At 38.2% G+C, this 17134-nt stretch overlaps 1 protein-coding gene across 1 annotated transcript in view; it reads right to left on the bottom strand.

The window, feature by feature from the left end:
* The window catches only part of UQCR-C2 (Ubiquinol-cytochrome c reductase core protein 2), a 91771-nt gene extending 76623 nt beyond the window's left edge, over positions 1-15148 (bottom strand). The window contains exons 1-3 of the mRNA XM_090371493.1: positions 15025-15148; positions 9012-9095; positions 3531-3680 (exon numbers count right to left, since the gene is read on the bottom strand). Coding sequence (XP_090227619.1) covers positions 3531-3680; positions 9012-9095; positions 15025-15069 — 279 coding nt within the window. The 5' untranslated portion in view covers positions 15070-15148. The remainder of the gene's footprint in view (positions 1-3530; positions 3681-9011; positions 9096-15024) is intronic.
* Positions 15149-17134: the final 1986 nt, after the last annotated feature.

Below are 17134 nucleotides of genomic sequence, written 5' to 3' on the forward strand. Positions count from 1 at the left end.
ACATATCCTACATCTGTCTTTCCTCGATCTGAATTTATGCTCTCTCAGGTGATTATTCTGAGTAAGAGGAAGAATCCCATCGGCATTGAGCATGCTCAAACCATTCAAGGCTTTATACACCTCTATCAGATCACCTTGCTGGTGCCTAGTCTCCAGACACTGTAATTTGCAAAACATAAGCCTTTCTTCATAAGAGCAACCCTTTGTTCCATCCACTAATCTTGCTGCCCTTGTCTGTACTCGTTCCAGCAGCTCTACATCCTTCTTGAAATGAGGCCTCCAGACCTGTATACAGTACTCAAGGTGTGGCCTGACCATTGCCTTATACAAGGGAATAATCACCGCCTTATCCCTGCTAGAAAAATTCCTGCATATCATTGACAAGACACCATGAGCTACTCTTGCAGCCCATCTGCACTGCTCAGAGAACTTCATATCTGCCTGCACAATTACCCCCAGGTCCTTTTCATTCTCTACCACTGTCAGTGTAGTACCACAGAATTGATACGTTGCTCTGGGGTTGCTGTTTCCCATATGTATTACTTTACATTTGTCAATGTTAAACTTCATTTGCCACCTCTCAGCCCATCTGCTCAACCTTTCCAGATCCTGTTGCAGCAGCATAGCGTCAGTAGTGTCCTTAACAACCCTGCCAACCTTTGCATCATCTGCAAACTTGGACATTAAGCTTTATATACCATCATCAATATCATTTATAAATACAGAAAACAATAATGGACCCAACACTGAACCCTGAGGGACTCCACTAATAACATTAGTCCACGATGAGCAGTGTCCATTGATTACCACTCTCTGTCTACTCCCCCTCAACCATCCCTTTATCCATAGCAGCAATTTGCCTCCAATGCCCCACTGCTCTAATTTGTGCAGCAGTCTTCGATGTGCAACAGTATCAGAAGCCTTTCTGAGATCCAAATATATAATAACAAAGTTATTCCCTGCATCCAGTTCTTTTGTGACTGCATCGTAGTATCCAATCAAATTGGTCAGGGAAGACTTTCGCTTAACAAAACCATGCTGTGTACAAGCTATAACTGAAGTCTTGTCTAGATGATCCTGCAGTGTTCCTTTAACCAGTGCCTCCATTACCTTTCCTGGAACAGAAGTTAGACTCACAGGTCTATAATTACTTGTGTCAGCCTTTGATCCTCCTTTGTGAATTGGGGTCTCATCTGCACATCTCCAGTCTATGGGTACCTCCCCTGAGTCCAAAGAAGCTCTCATAATTATGGCTAAGGGTTCGCTTACTTCCTTTGCTGCCTCCTTTAATATAACTGGATAGATCCCATCCACCCCGGGTGCCTTTTTTATGTTTATCCTCAACAATTTCTCCTCCACTTTCCTCTCAGTTATTACAAAATCATCTAGCTCACTGCCAGAGTTTATTTCACCTGTGTCATTCCCCTTCCTGAATAACTCCTCATGTGTGAATGTAGATGCAAAATACTCGTTTAGTTTGTTAGCCACCTGAGCAGGATCCTCAACTGCTGAATCATCAATATCCAGTGGACCATTCTGATTCATCACTTTCCTTCTAGAGTTTACATAGATAAAGAACTCTTTTCAGTTTTTCTTTGCATCCTTTGCCAAGGATTTCTCTTTAATCTGCCTTTGCCTGCCTAACCTCCTTTGTAACTTGGTTACAGACCAGCTTATATCTATCATAGGCTTCTGCATCACATGTTAATTTATATGTATCCCATGCATTTTTCTTCTCTGCCATATGTCTCATTAGTTCATCTCACATCCATTTAGGCCTAAACCTTGAACAATATTTCTTAGTTGGTATGTAAAGCCTAGTAGCTTCCAAGATAAGTTCTTTGAATGCTTCCCATTTTGAATTTGCTGTTGGTAGCATCATCAGTTGGTCCCACTGAATAGAATTTAAATACTGTCTCAGACTATCGTAGTCGCCTTTTCGAAAGCAGAAACCCTTCCTTTTACCCCTGATGGTAGTTACCTCTTTGAGTAAATCCCACTTCAGCACACTGTGATCACTGCCACCTAGTGGTTCCCCTATCTGCAGATTCTTAATGCATGAAGAATCACTGCTGATAATCAGATCAAGAGTATTACTCCCTCTAGTTGCCTCTTGACATGCTGATGTAGAAAACAATCATCCAATAAATCCACAAAAGTCTTGCTAGTGTGTGAGTGACCAACCCACAAATTCCAGTCAATATCTGGGAAATTAAAATCCCCCATTATAAGACTCTCTGATTTACTGGCCCACTATTTCCCTGTACAGTTTCTTATTATACCATCAGAGTCATTAGGCCTATAGCACACTTTGATTTTGATCTCACAATGCTTATGTCAAACCAAACTGACTTGACACTGAACTGTCCAGCGATGTCGACTGGCTTCACTTCCCTGGATTTTGTGTGTTTCTTAACTAATAGCATAACCCCTCCTCCCTTCATATCCTGTCTATCCTTTCTGTAGACGTTGTACTCCCCAAATTCCAGTTCTGCATTCCTTATATCTGTGTGACACCTCGTCTCTGATATCCCAACAATATCTGGCTTTGATGTTTTTAGCAATACCTCAAATTCATCTACCAAACTCCTAGCATTGGTGTACATGCAAGTTCCTATTCTTAGCTTTCCTATTCAAGTTCCTATACATGCACCTGTTCCTATTCTTAGCTACCCTAACACAACCCATGTGTTTACTTGTACCGCAATGACTCCCAGCAGTCTCTGAAATATCCTGCATCTTGTTTTCCAGGTTGCTGCTCATTCCAATAGAAGCAGTGCAAGAATCACATTCACCTCTGCCGGTGGCTGTTAATCTATTAGTCCTTGTATCCCCCCAAGCTAGCAGTTTTCTGACCCACCTAACACTGCCTCTTATTTGTTTCCAGTTAACAGTAGACAATTTTAATAGATGCAGCCCAAAAATGTTTTTAAAATCGGAGGAGGACATAGCACCTGTCACCATTATCATCTAATTTTGACTTACAAAAGCCAAATTGAAAAAATTCTTTAGGTTTCAGAATCAGAAGTTGATGAAATCAAATTAATATAATTTCTTAAAAAAAATATTGCTTAATAAAAAAAGCAGTTTCATTTTTTAATACTTTATTACAATTTTTTTTTTATTCTTGTTTCATTTTTGATAATTTTATTCTAATTCTGGACAATAAAGTTAAAATATGAAGAAATTAGTATTTTTAAAGCATTTATGAAAGCATTTATGTATTCCATTTCTACAAAACTTCAAAATTTGATGAAGAAACTCACTCCACAGAGCCAATCCCTACTGGAAACTGACTAGAGAGAGAGAGAGAGAGAGAGAGAGAGAGAGAGAGAGAGAGAGAGAGAGAGAGAGAGAGAATCCACACACACATTCAAGCAACTTACTCATGAGAGGATTAAAGAATTATCACAGAAAGGCAGTTAACTTTAATGTTATATTTGCATCACGTTGCACTGTTTTCCATGTAATTTAACTGATACAACATACAAAAAAATAACACATATAAGATATTTTATTTGCACACATACCAAGCCTGCACAATTTCTTAAGCAATGAGTAACACCCATATTTGTACCATCTTCATATCGAGACCCAGCCTTTATCACCACAGACACTTGTGAAATAGGAGAATAATTTTCTAGGGACACTACCTTTATACCATTTATTGCTGTAGAAATCTGTAGTATAAACAAAGTTAAAACAGGTTATTAGTTTTGTTTACTACTGAATGTATAGAAATATTTTTAAAAATATATATTAATTTTGATGAAATAAATTTAATTACAAATCCTATATTTTGAAAACACTCACTTATTTCAAAAATATAATAGTACAGTACATATATATATATATATATACAGTGGTGCTCTCAAAAAAATTGCATCGCTTTCAAATTCACTGAATTTCTATGAAATTTGGCAATATATCATATTTTTTTTTGTAATAGCATTACCCTATTGCATCATTCACCTCTAGCAAGCTTTCTTAGATGATGTCACATACCATACATGATTGATCACTCTGGCAGTAATAAAATACAGTGCATATGCCGCGACCCCTAGTATTCTGTGTGCTACTGAAATGGCTAAGTTTTGCCAATTAACATTCCATACATTAAATAACTAATCGGTCAACGGTACCTCTGTTGACCGATTACAGTGAATCCTTTTAGCTATTACAGTGCATTTATTAAGAATATTATCAGAAACTTGCAGTCTAACCAGAAAGGAAGGAAATGGATAATGAAAAATATAATCAGCATCACAGGACAAATTTCTGATTCATCTGTGTATCCAAAACAGAAGATCCTCATTGACAGATCTCAAAACAGCATGGGAGGAAGTACTGCTACAGTATATAGATGACTTTTCTCATTGGGATTAGTAACAAAATATTGCCCAAGAAAAAAGCCACTTTTCACACAAAAATTGAAAGCCCAGCTTATAAAGTAGGCAAAAGAACATGCTAATTGGTCTGAGGATCAGAAATGTGTTATTTTCTCTGAAGAATCTTCAAAATTCAACTTGCATGGTTCAGATGGACATTAGATTGCTAGACGAAAAAGAGAAGAATTTCATTCTGACTGTATAGTCTCCACAGTGAAATATTCTGCATCTCAAATGATATGGAGCTGTATTTAACATAGAGGAGTTGGTCATCTTAATTTGTGAAGTATACAATGAATGTTAAGTGGTACAAGGACATTCTTGAAACAAAATGACTTCACACAATTAGAGATCACTATGGGGATGTTGCCAATTGCAATTTTCAGGCCAACTCTGCTACATGTTACAGAGGTAAAACCATAAGTACTTTCTCCTAAAATTAGCAAAAGTTTTAAATTTATGAACCATTGCACTCTTGCTTAAATAAATGTAATTTATTTTGCTGTTTTTACTGTTCACAGGTGCAAAAATGGTTGAAGGATAATTCAAATCACACAATAACATGACCTGGGAACAGTCCAGACATCAATCCAATTGAAAATTATTGCAACAAAATGGGTGTTTCAGTAATGCACAGCAACCCAAAAACACTTTGAGAGCTACAGGAGACATTAATCCATGTCTGGTACCATTGTATTCTTTTTCAGGAATACATTCAGAACCTTATCCAGTTGATGCAGTGACCATGTGCAGCTGTTGTCAAAGCAAGGGGTGGGCCAACAAAATATTAGTGTGCATTTTATTGTATTTTTTGAAGTAATAGCAATGCACATAGTGCATTGCTATTACTTCTTTATATTCTTTAAGCAAATCAAAGCAACTGCAGGTGAACTATGGCGTGTGCACGGGTCAGGACACGGTATAAAAAACACCTGATACTGAGCACCATTAATCAGTGTTACTCTAGTTCTTCAGATGGGAAAGGCAGTGGACTTAAGCGAGTTTGACAAAGGTCAAATTGTAATATCCAGACGACTGGGTGAGAGCATATTCGAAATGGTATGGCTGGTTAGGTGCTCACGGTCAGCCATGGTTATTACCTACCGAAAGTGGTCCGATGAGAGAAAACCCATGAACCGCCAGTGAAGTGTTGGATGAACACGGCTCATCAATGCTTGAGGTTGCCACATACCATCTCCCAGATGGTATGTGGCAACAGAAGGGCAACTGTGGCACAATTCACCGGTAATTGGAATGCTGGTGATGGGAATAATGTGTCACAACACAGTACATCGAACCCTGCTGAAAACGGGGTTGCATAGCTGCAGGCTGCTACAAGTGCTCATGCTAACTATGGTTCACCGGTGACAGTGCCTACAATAAGCACGCGAGCATTGAAACTGGACCTTGGGCGATTGGAAGGTCATCTGGTCCAATGAATCACGCTCTTGTTGCACCATGTGGACGGCCGGGTACATGTGCATCGTTTAGCTGGGGAAGTGATGGTGCCTGGATGCACCGTGGGACGAAAACAAGCCAGTGGCGGCGGTGTCATGGTTTGGGTGATGTTCTGCTGGGATACCCTTTGTCCAGTCATCCATGTGCTGGGCATTCTGGCCTCTACCACCTACCTAAACATCATTGCTGACCAGGTACACCCTTACATGGCAACAGCCTCCCCCTCTGGCAGTGCCATCTTTCAGCAAGATAATGCACCATGCCACACCACCCAGATTGGTTGAGACTGGTTCGTGGAACATGAGGAAGACTTCCAGGTACTGCCTTGGCCTCCAAATTCCCCAGACATCAATCCCATCGAGCATCTGTGGTTTGTGTTGGAACAGCAATTCCGATCTGTGATGTCTCAACCACAGACCTTACAGGAGTTAAAGGATCTGCTAGTTACATGTTGGTACCAGATACCACAAGACACGTTTAGAAATCTTGCAGCACCCATGCCTTGCCAGGTACGAGTTGTTTTGGCTGCATGTGGAAGACCAACATCATATTAGGTAGGTGGTCATAATGTTTTGGCTCATCAGTGTATGTGTGTATATATATATATATAGAATCCAAATATTACAGAGTTTAAATTGTAAAAATATAAAATTATTAAGTGTTACATATAGAACTAACCGATTAATGCCATCAAACGATAGAACATTACATCGGACGTTAGGTATGTCCAAATTAGATAAGTTATAGTGTAATGTAAGTACCTCCATAGTTTGAAAATCGATGTAACCACTGGCCAACCGTACCTCCAGTATAACAGAAACCGATGGCTCAGTCTAACATGGGTTGGTTATTTTGTAGGGGTTTAGCCCTCGACAAAGTCTCTTGCAAAATGGGTTCCCATGTAAGGCTTATTATGTTAATTAACTTAATATTTTATATTTTTTCATGTATTTTTTCATATATACTGGAGGTACAGTTGGCCAGTGGTTACATCGATTTTCAAACTATGGAGGTACTTACATTACACTATAACTTATCTAATTTGGACATATATATATATATAAAATCTATGCCATAATATTCTTCACAAAGAAATGTATCAGGTTAATGAAACATCTGTGTAGGCAGAGAAGTAGTCAAGATTTATCTTGATAACTGATAAGACAAACAAGTATATATTTAGAAGTCCTTTGTATCCAAATAAATCTCATACAAGTGTGCAATACTTTCCTCAGGAATTTCCCCATTGGATATTCCTGTTATTCTATCATTCTATATAGAACTATTCAGTTACTTTCCCATGGTCCCCATATTCTTACAGCCAGTTATAGCACCCTGAATCAGTCCTTAACTGAGACAGTTGCACTGAGTCTAAGAGACCCCAAGGGTTTTTTGCAAGCAGAAAAAATTATTACAGGGAATGTTCAAAAGAGCAAGTAAAAGTTTATTTTATGTAATCGAACCATTCCTAATAATCTCTTCTAATAATTGGTCCACTCCTTCTTTAACACTTTATAGGTTTGCATGGACAGACTAGAAAATCAGCATGACTGCTCCCCACCCCAACCAAAACTCTATATTTTATTTTTTCTGTTAAAAGTACTATAAGAATCAAATAAATCAACACTTTTAGCTGCAATAAACTTTTTGGTCTTTGTTTCCTTTCTGGTTGGCAGTTTCCTGAAAACAATTATCACTACCTCAATAGCATCAGCAATTATTCTTATTACTCTTCTATTCAATTGTATCTCATCTCTACAAAAACAATCCATTCTATTATCAAGTGCATGACATACTAAAAAAAATTGTATCCAATAAGCCTTAACACAACTTTCTAGGCATTGAATGACAAGGCTCATGATATATACTCTCTTCTATAGGCTGTGGTAATATTCAAAACACTTTCACAATTGGGACTAACTCATGGCTTTTCATAACATCTATAATTAACTGTTCCAAATCCAGTATATAAAATTGTCTGCATTTGGTATTATTAATATCTGCATAATCCCTTTTATTCTCTTACAACAATATCACATTTTGTGCCTTAAATGATAATTATTCTACAATATCAACTTTTGACAGGGGTAACAGGACTCTAGTCCTGCTCCCTCTATCCTGTTAAAGAATAGGTCTCCCCTTTCTCTAACAATTGAATCATTCAGAATTAGAACCTACTCTAGGCCCAGTGCTTTCTATCCCTGGTAACCTATCTCAGCAGCTAGATGCAATATCACTATTGCAACACCACCGACCTCTCTTCGGTGGGTGGTGTTGCAATAGTGATAACCCAGTTATGAAGTATAACTCCACAATATGAGAGATGCCTGATGGTGTGCAATAGTTAAGACTAGAAGCATTCTTGGGCAAGAGCCTCAAGCTATGTGGCAGTATTACTAATGTATGGGTTAGTGCAATTGCATCATTTTTATATATAGCCCCCTACCAAAGTAGACAAATTTGCATCATTCACAATATGAAATGTAATAAAATTATGCCAATTTGTCTACTTTGGTAGGTGGCTATATATAAAAATTATGCAATTACACTAAGCCATACATTAGTTACCTGCCAAAGTTCTAAAATAAAAATAAAATAATGAAATGATTTCTAATAAGAAAAAAATTATTACAGCCAGCAAAATCCTCATGGAATTTTAAAAAGTGAAATGTTTTAAATATACAATATCAAAACATAAAACCAATTTGTACAACGCCATATTCTCAGCAATGTAATACATGGTGAAATTTGTAAAACTAATGCTAAAAGTTTAATGAATGAATTTTTTAAATGAAAATGTTCTATTAGATATTTCTTGAAGTTATATTTCTTTAAATGTTGGAATCATATGTAACTATTTCTATTACTAAAAATAAATTTTGTTTACTATTCTTCCATATGTATAAATTGAAGTAGGATATTCAGAATTCCACTTCATTTATACCATGGTTCAAAAGATAACTAATTAACACTTCTGAACGATCTGCATATATGTGACAATTATAATTTTGAATCAATAAATAAACTTACTAAATCAATAGAACCTTTGCTGAATTGCATTCCTCTTTTTCCAAAATAACTTTTTTGGAATTTTGTGTATGTATCAATATATAAAAAGCTATTATTTAAAAAAATATTATACACTGCTATCTAAAATATTATCACCTGGGGATTCTGCTTTGGCAATGGTGCAATATCATTTTCAGCCTTTACTTTTGTTGCTGCTGCTGGAGAAGCATATGCACGGCTCTGGAAAACAAAGATGATTCAAAGAAATTAGCAAAATGATTTATAATTAAAAATATAGGGTGACCCATATACCAATTTACTGAAAAACAATTTGCGTAATTTAAAGTAGGATATTCTTATTATTTCTTTAATATTATACTTATACTTATGTCATTTATGACATTTAAATGAACTATTCAAGCTACTTTTAGTAATTTATTTCTTGGTAAACATCTCTTCTCGGTATTGCGCAACTGCACCTAAATCCATTTAATTCAAATTGATTAGTATATTTTCACAATATCAAAATTTCTCATTCTTCATATATATTATGGTCATTTCACTGCTTCCATTTAAAAAAAAAAAAAAAAAGAACACCACTTTCCATATATCACCTGTCCATTCACTCTACTAGTTTGTCCAGTTCTTCCCTAAATTTATTCGAACCATCCACTTCTACAACACCAGATGGAAGTTTGCTCCAACAATCAACCACCCACTGGTTGAAGACAAATTTCCACACATCTATCCTGCAACCATTCTTCCTCAATTTGAATTTATGGCACCTCATATGCATATTCTGAGCAAGAGGAAGAATTCCATCAGCACTGAGCTTATTACTCAATCCATTCAGGGCCTTAAACATCTCAATCAGATCTCAAATGTATCTAGTCTTCAGACACTGCAATCCAAAGAACTGAAGACTTTCCTGGTAAAAACACCCCTTTTGTTCTCCTCATCGATCATGGTTCTCTTCTCTGCACCTGCTCTATAGATCCACATCCTTCTGAAAGTGAGGCTTCCAAACCTGTAAACAGTACTAAACATGTGGCTTAACCATTTCCTCTTTCCTGTGGGCAAAAAATATCATGAAAACATAATAAATATTAATATGTATCAGAAGGGATATTTTTTTCTTTTTGATGTTAGCAATGATTTGATTTGGTGAATTTATTCAAATATATGGTTTGAAATCAATGAGACTTTGGGAAATGAGAAATATCTTCCATATATCCTTATTTAAAAATAAGAGCTAAATCATTTATTTTTGTGCATTGAAGCCACCAAGGTTTATGCCACTTGTCATTCATAATAATATTTGGTAATATATTTTATCCTTGATCAGGGCCGTTGTTAATAATGTTACTTTGCCATACTGCATTATAACCTCACCATGATGCTTTTATTAGATAGTCTGAAGTACCAGAATTTAAAAATGTTAAATTACCAAGAAATTATTTTACTTATTAATTTTTTGCTATGGAAAATTACTACCTCCCCACACCTGCAACATACACATTACAGAAGAAAGCTTAATACTGCTAAATCTTGGTAGCTATTTTGTACTTTTATACAACCTCATTAAAAAAAAAATTCTCAATACTACAGTAAATTATTATTTTTAAATCAGTACATAAAAATAATTACTTTTCAATAACGACAACAATTTAATCCACCTAAGCTCCTGAGTCCTATCTTTTGTTTTAACAGATAGAAGCATCAAAGCCCAACCTTTCATCTAGGCCCCACGGTATTATTGCAAAGTCATGCAATATACAGATCAAATCGTGTAATGTGTGTACCCAGATTCACAGACATCCTACAAGGACTACAGCAGGTGAGTGGTGTTACTGAGTTGGTTCTACTAAACTTCCTGTTAAAATTTTAAGAAAATACTATTCATATTATTATACTGGGAAGGGTGGTTAATGTCACTAATCAGGATATGCTATTTCAAGGATCCAGACAAGCTCAGCTTAAAAATGGTTGAACCACTGGCAGATCCAGAGAAAAATGTTTGGATTAGAAGGGTACAGAGGAGAGAACAAACTTTTTTTCAACAGTGACCTGTACTTGTTAAGTACAGGTCACTGTTGAAAAAAAAGCCGTGAATTAGGGTTGAATTTGAAAGTGTCTGCAATTCTGCCCAGACACAATAGGAGGGAGTATATGATAAGAGCCTTGTCGATCAATTCGGCCCTGGAAAGATTGTGTAAGGCTCAAGGGTTAGAATTTTTTTCAGCCTGGACTGTACTTGTTAACAGGAGGGACTGCATCTACAGGGATGGGATACACTTAAACAGAAAGGGTGCAAGAGTATTTGCTGATGCTATCGAGGCAGTGTTAGGTGGGTCGGAAAACTGCTAGCTTGGGGGAGATAAAGACTAATAGATTAACAGTAGCCATTGGCAGATGTGAAAGAGATTCTTCCACTGCTTCTATTAGAATGAACAGAAGCCTGAAAAACAAGATGCAGGATATTTCAGAGACTGCTGGGAGTCATTGGGGTACAAGTAAACACATGGGTTGTGTTAGGGTAGCTAAGAATAGAAACAGGTGCATGTATACTTGCGTGTACACCAATGCTAGGAGTTTAGTAAATAAATTTGATGAATTTGAGGTATTGCTCAAAACATCAAAGGCAGATATTGTTGGGATATCAGAGATAAGGAATGCAGAACTGGAATTTGGGGAGTACAACGGCTACAGAAAGGATAGACAGGATAGGAAGGGAGGAGGGGTTATGCTATTAGTTAAGAAACACATAAAATCCAAGGAAATGAAGCCAGTCAACATCGCTGGACAGTGCAGCGTCGAGTCAGTTTGGTGTGACATAAGCATTGGGAGATCAAAATTGAGAGTAGGAGTGTGCTATAGGCCTAATGACTCTGATGAGTATAATAAGAAACTGTACAGGAAAATAGAGTGGGTCAGTAAATCAGAGAGTCTTATAATGGGGGATTTTAATTTCTCAGATATTGACTGAAATTTGGGGGCTGGTCACTCATACACTAGCAAGGCTTTTGTGGATTTATTGGATGATTGTTTTCTACATCAGAAAGTTCGGGAGGCAACTAGAGGGAGTAATACTCTTGATTTTATTATCAGTAGTGATTCTTCATGCATTAAGAATCTGCAGATAAATGAACCACTAGGTGGAAGTGATCACAGTGTGCTGAAGTGGGATTTCCTCAAAGAGGTAACTACCATTAGGGGTAAAGGGAAGGGTTATTGCTTTCATAAAGGCAACTACGATGGACTGAGACAGTATTAAAATTCTATACAGTGGGACCAAATGATGATGTTACCAACAGCAAATTCAAAACGGGAAGCATTCAAAGAACTTATCTTGGAAGCTACTAGGCTTTACATACCAACTAAGAAATATTGTTCAAGGTTTAGGCCTAAACGGATGTCAGATGAACTAATGAGACATATGGCAGAGAAGAAAAATGCATGGGATACATACAAATTAACACGTGACACAGAAGCCTATGATAGATACAAGTTGATCTGTAACCAAGTTACAAAGGTTAGGCAGGCGAAGGCAGATTATGAGATATCTTTGGCAAGGGATGCAAAGAAAAACAGCAAAGAGTTCTTTACTTATGTAAACTCTAGAAGGAAGGGGATGAATCAGATTGGTCCACTTGATATCGATGGGTCGTTGATGATCCTTCTCAGGTAGCTAACAAACTAAATGAATATTTTGCATCGACATTCACACATGAGGAGTTATTCAGCGAGGGGAATGCCAGAGGTGTATTCAACTCTGGCAGTAAGCTAGAGAATCTTGTAATAACTGAGAGTAAAGTGGAGGAGAAATTGTTGAAGATAAGACAAGAAAGGCACCTGGGGTGGATGGGATCTATCCAGTTATATTAAAGGAGGCAGCAAAGGAAGTAAGCAAACCCTTAGCCATAATTATGAGAGCTTCCTTGGACTCAGGGGAGGTACCCACAGACTGTAGACGTGCAAATGTGACCCCAATTCACAAAGGAGGATCAAAGGCTGACACAAGTAATTACAGACCTGTGACTTCTGTTCCAGGAAAATTAATGGAGGAACTGGTTAAAGAAGCACTGCAGGATCATCTAGACAAGACTCTAGTTATAGCTCAGACACAGCATGGTTTTGTTAAGGGGAAGTCTTGCCTGACCAATTTGATTGGATACTATGATGCAGTCACAAAAGAACTGGATGCAGGGAATAACTTTGATATTATATACTTGGATCTTTGAAAGGCTTTTGATACTGTTGCACATGGAAGACTGCTGCACAAATTGGAGCAGTGTGGCATTAGAGGCAAATTGCTGCTATGGATAAAGGGGTGGTTGAGGGGGAGAAGACAGAGAGTGGTAATCAATGGACACTGCTCATCGTGGACTAATGTTATTAGTGGAGTCCCTCAGTGTTCAGTGTTGGCTCCATTATTGTTTTCTGTATTTATAAATGATATTGATGATGGTATATCAAGCTTAATGTTCAAGTTTGCAGATGATACAAAGGTTGGCAGGATTGTCAAGGACACTACTGACACCATGCTGCTGCAACAGGATCTGAAAAGGTTGAGCAGATGGGCTGAGAGGTGGCAAATGAAGTTTAGCATTGACAAATGTAAAGTACTACATATGGGAAACAGCAACCCCAGAGCAACGTATCAACTCTGTGGTACTACACTGACAGTGGTAGAGAATGAAAGGGACCTGGGGGTGGTTGTGCAGGCAGATATGAAGTTCTCTGAGCAGTGCAGATAGGCTGAAAGAGTAGCTCATGGTGTCTTGTCAATGATATACAGGAATTTTTCTAGCAGGGATAAGGAGGTGATTATTCCCTTGTATAAGGCAATGGTCAGGCCACACCTAGAGTACTGTATACAGGTCTGGAGGCCTCATTTCAAGAGGGATGTAGAGCTGCTGGAATGAGTACAGAGAAGGGCAACAAGATTAGTGAATGGAACAAAGGGGTGCTCGTACGAAGAAAGGCTTAAGTTTTGCAAATTACAGTGTCTGGAGACTAGGCACCAGCGAGGTGATCTGATAGAGGTGTATAAAGCCTTGAATGGTTTGAGCATGCTCAATGCTGATGGGATTCTTCCTCTTGCTCAGAATAATCACCTGGGAGGGCATAAATTCAAATTGAGGAATGACAGATGTAGGATAGACGTGCGGAAATTTGCTTTTAGCCAGCGGGTGGTTGGTTGGTGGAACAGACTTCCATCCCTTGTCGTGGAAGTTGATAGCCTAAATAAGTTTAACGCTCAGCTGGACAGGTATTTCGAACGAACGGAGGGGTGAAGTGGACGTGGTTTTTTTTTTTTTTTTTTTTTTGGATGATGCTGCATAAGCTTGCTTTCTTGTATCAAATGCCTCTACTAATGCTAATGCTAAATTGCAACATCTAGAAAACATCATGCAGATGTCTGATATCTACATGGTGACCTAATTAGTGTTTAAGGCTTTAAGAGGGTTGAGTAAACTAAATGCTAATGGCATGTGTACTCTTTCTCAGTCAATATATACAAACATACAAGGGAACACAAACTGAAAAAAAGGATGGTTGCAGAATAGATATGATGAAATTTTTCTTCAGCCAGAAAGAAAATGGCTGTTGGAATCAACTTTTACCCGTGTTGTGGAAGGTAACTTCACTTCCACATGGGTATTTGTATTGAATTTAAAGTAGGGGATGATATTAGAAATAATGGGCATATGAAGCAGGTATTTTTTTTTTTTTTTTTTGTTTGGCTAATGCTGTATAAGCTTGGTTCCTTGCGTGATCTTATAAATACTAGTAATACCTTTTCCAAAGAATAATCGAAGCGAACCAGTTGTTACAAAATGGGCCGGTACCACTGGAAAGCTCTGAAAATGTAGTTATTTGCCGGCGTTTGCTAATCATGTCAGCCATTTTTTTATTTTTTTTTATTTACATTTCGCTCGAATTCTCTTCAGTGAATAAAACTCGTAACGGAAACAGTTATAAAACATTCACAGAATCGATTTAGCCTATTTAATTACATTTTTGTATATTTTGTGAACTGTTTAAATAACCGTACTGTACTGCAATATAACACGGATTATAGAAAATTTTCCTATATTAATGCTTCTAACTTCGAATAAACAAAACCCCAAACAATCAAAGGCTAAACAGTATGAAGTAAACTTACAGTTAACCTTTTCAATACTGAAAGTTTAGGTAGTCGAGAAGGCATAATTAAAATATTTAATCGGCACGATTACTACCAATAACCTTTACAGGTTAAATGCAAAAGAAACACGGATATCAATGATATGCACGCTCCACTCAGCGGATGAAGTTGGCATTTCGTCTAAATATTATCAGATTTCTAAAATACTACAGTACATGGGTTTGCCTGTTTTGCTGGATGAAAAAACCCTTTTCTTGGGGGGGGGGGGAGATAAATCTTGCTATCTACGCCTGAGCCAGACTAACTCAGCCACAGAATGAAAAAATAAAATCCCATTAAAATTCCACGCGTCATCGACGGGATTCGAACCCGGGCCTTTTCCACCCGGTGTGGGGAGGACGGTAACGATACCACTGTGATATGGGAATAAAAAAAAAACTCAAACTATTATATTAGGGCCACCCATTATTTCTAATATATGCCCATATATGTATTTTGTCTGTAAATTGCGTGTGTTCTCTGGTTGATTTGCCTGTTTTGCTGTACGAAAAAAAACCCAGTTTCTAGGAGGGAAACCTTGCTATCTACGCCTGATACCGACTAACTCAGCCACGGAGTGAAAAAAAGCCCATTAAAGTTCCTTGCGTCATCGATGGGATTCGAACTCGGACCTTTTCCACCCTGTGTGGGGAGGACGGTGACGATACCACTGTGCTAGCCGCGCAGACTGTGATATGGGAATAAATTACTAATCAAATTACTATATTAGGGTTACCCGTAAATGGTTACATTAACCCGTATTCATGTCTGTAAATTGCGTGTATTCTCTGGTCGATTTGCCTGTTTTGCTGGACGAAAAAACCCCAGTTTCTGAGGGAAAACACCTTGCTATCTACGCCTGAGACCGACTGACTCAGCACGGAATGAAAAAAGCCCACTAAAGTTCCTCGCGTCATCGACGGGATTCGAACCCGGGCCTTTTCCACCCGGTGTGGGGAGGACGGTGACGATACCACTGTGCTACCCACGCAGACTATGATATGGAAATGCAAGAACAATGTCCCAAATGATGATGCGACGCACACTCAAACGTATGGGGGTTCCACAATAGACGACACAAAAGGCATCCATCGCTGGTCATCATCGAAGGCGAATGCTGTGTTAACAAAATGGCTGGTTGGACACTGAGGGCTGGAAACGAGTGTATTGGTCGGACGAGTCCAAATACCAGATGCAACACGCAAACGGACGCCTTCGTGGGTGGTGCAAGCAACGCGACGTCCATGGACCCATCGTGAATGGTGCCACTATCCAAGAAAGTGGCAGTAGTTGCTAAATATGGGGAATGTTTTGCTGGCAAGACCTATTACCCCTGGGGCGTATGGACAACATTTCACTAGTGAGGTCTACCAGCAGTTGTTAGACCTCACTAGTGAAATGTTATCCATGTGCACCTTTCCATTTTACATGTTTCCGGACAGAAACGGGACCTTCCAAGACGATAATGTGACGTAATCGGGACCGCACTGTGCACGAGTAGTTCGATGAACACAATGAAGATATTGCCCATCTTGTTTGGAGGCCAAAGCGAGGCTTATGGAACATACTACCGTCATCTGTTTCGATACTGCAGAAAGGCTTGAAGGCAGCATGGCTGCAGATTCTTACGGACCTCTTTAGACATGTAGTGAAGTCAATGCCTAATCGAACAGCGGCTGTTATCGGTGCGAACGGTGGCCCAACACCGTATTAGGTAGATACTCATAATCACTGATCACTGGGTGTATATATGGGTCCATGTTCATTTACTGGTAATAACTCGACTCTAGTGGATGGATTACAAAAAATTTTATATTTGGCTCTTTTACAACAATTTATTGAACCTTCCTAAATTTCATAAGAATCGGAAAAATAAATCCGGTAATTACTATTTCTTTTTTCATACATATCGCATAGGGCCTGTCCGTATAAGGCATATCGTAGTTGAGGCGCTGATGTTGCATCTGTTGCAATTGGCTGTTTGGAGGAATGAATGAGTGATATGGCAGATGGGCAGAAAACGAAACGTTCTTTCGGTTCGCCTATAAAAGTTGTTGCTTTGTAGTCGTTTTTTTTTTTTTTTTTTTTT

Source organism: Mastigoproctus giganteus, chromosome 4 (assembly GCF_048544385.1).
Source record: "Mastigoproctus giganteus isolate SK-2022 chromosome 4, ASM4854438v1, whole genome shotgun sequence".
Lineage (NCBI taxonomy): Eukaryota > Metazoa > Arthropoda > Arachnida > Uropygi > Thelyphonidae > Mastigoproctus > Mastigoproctus giganteus.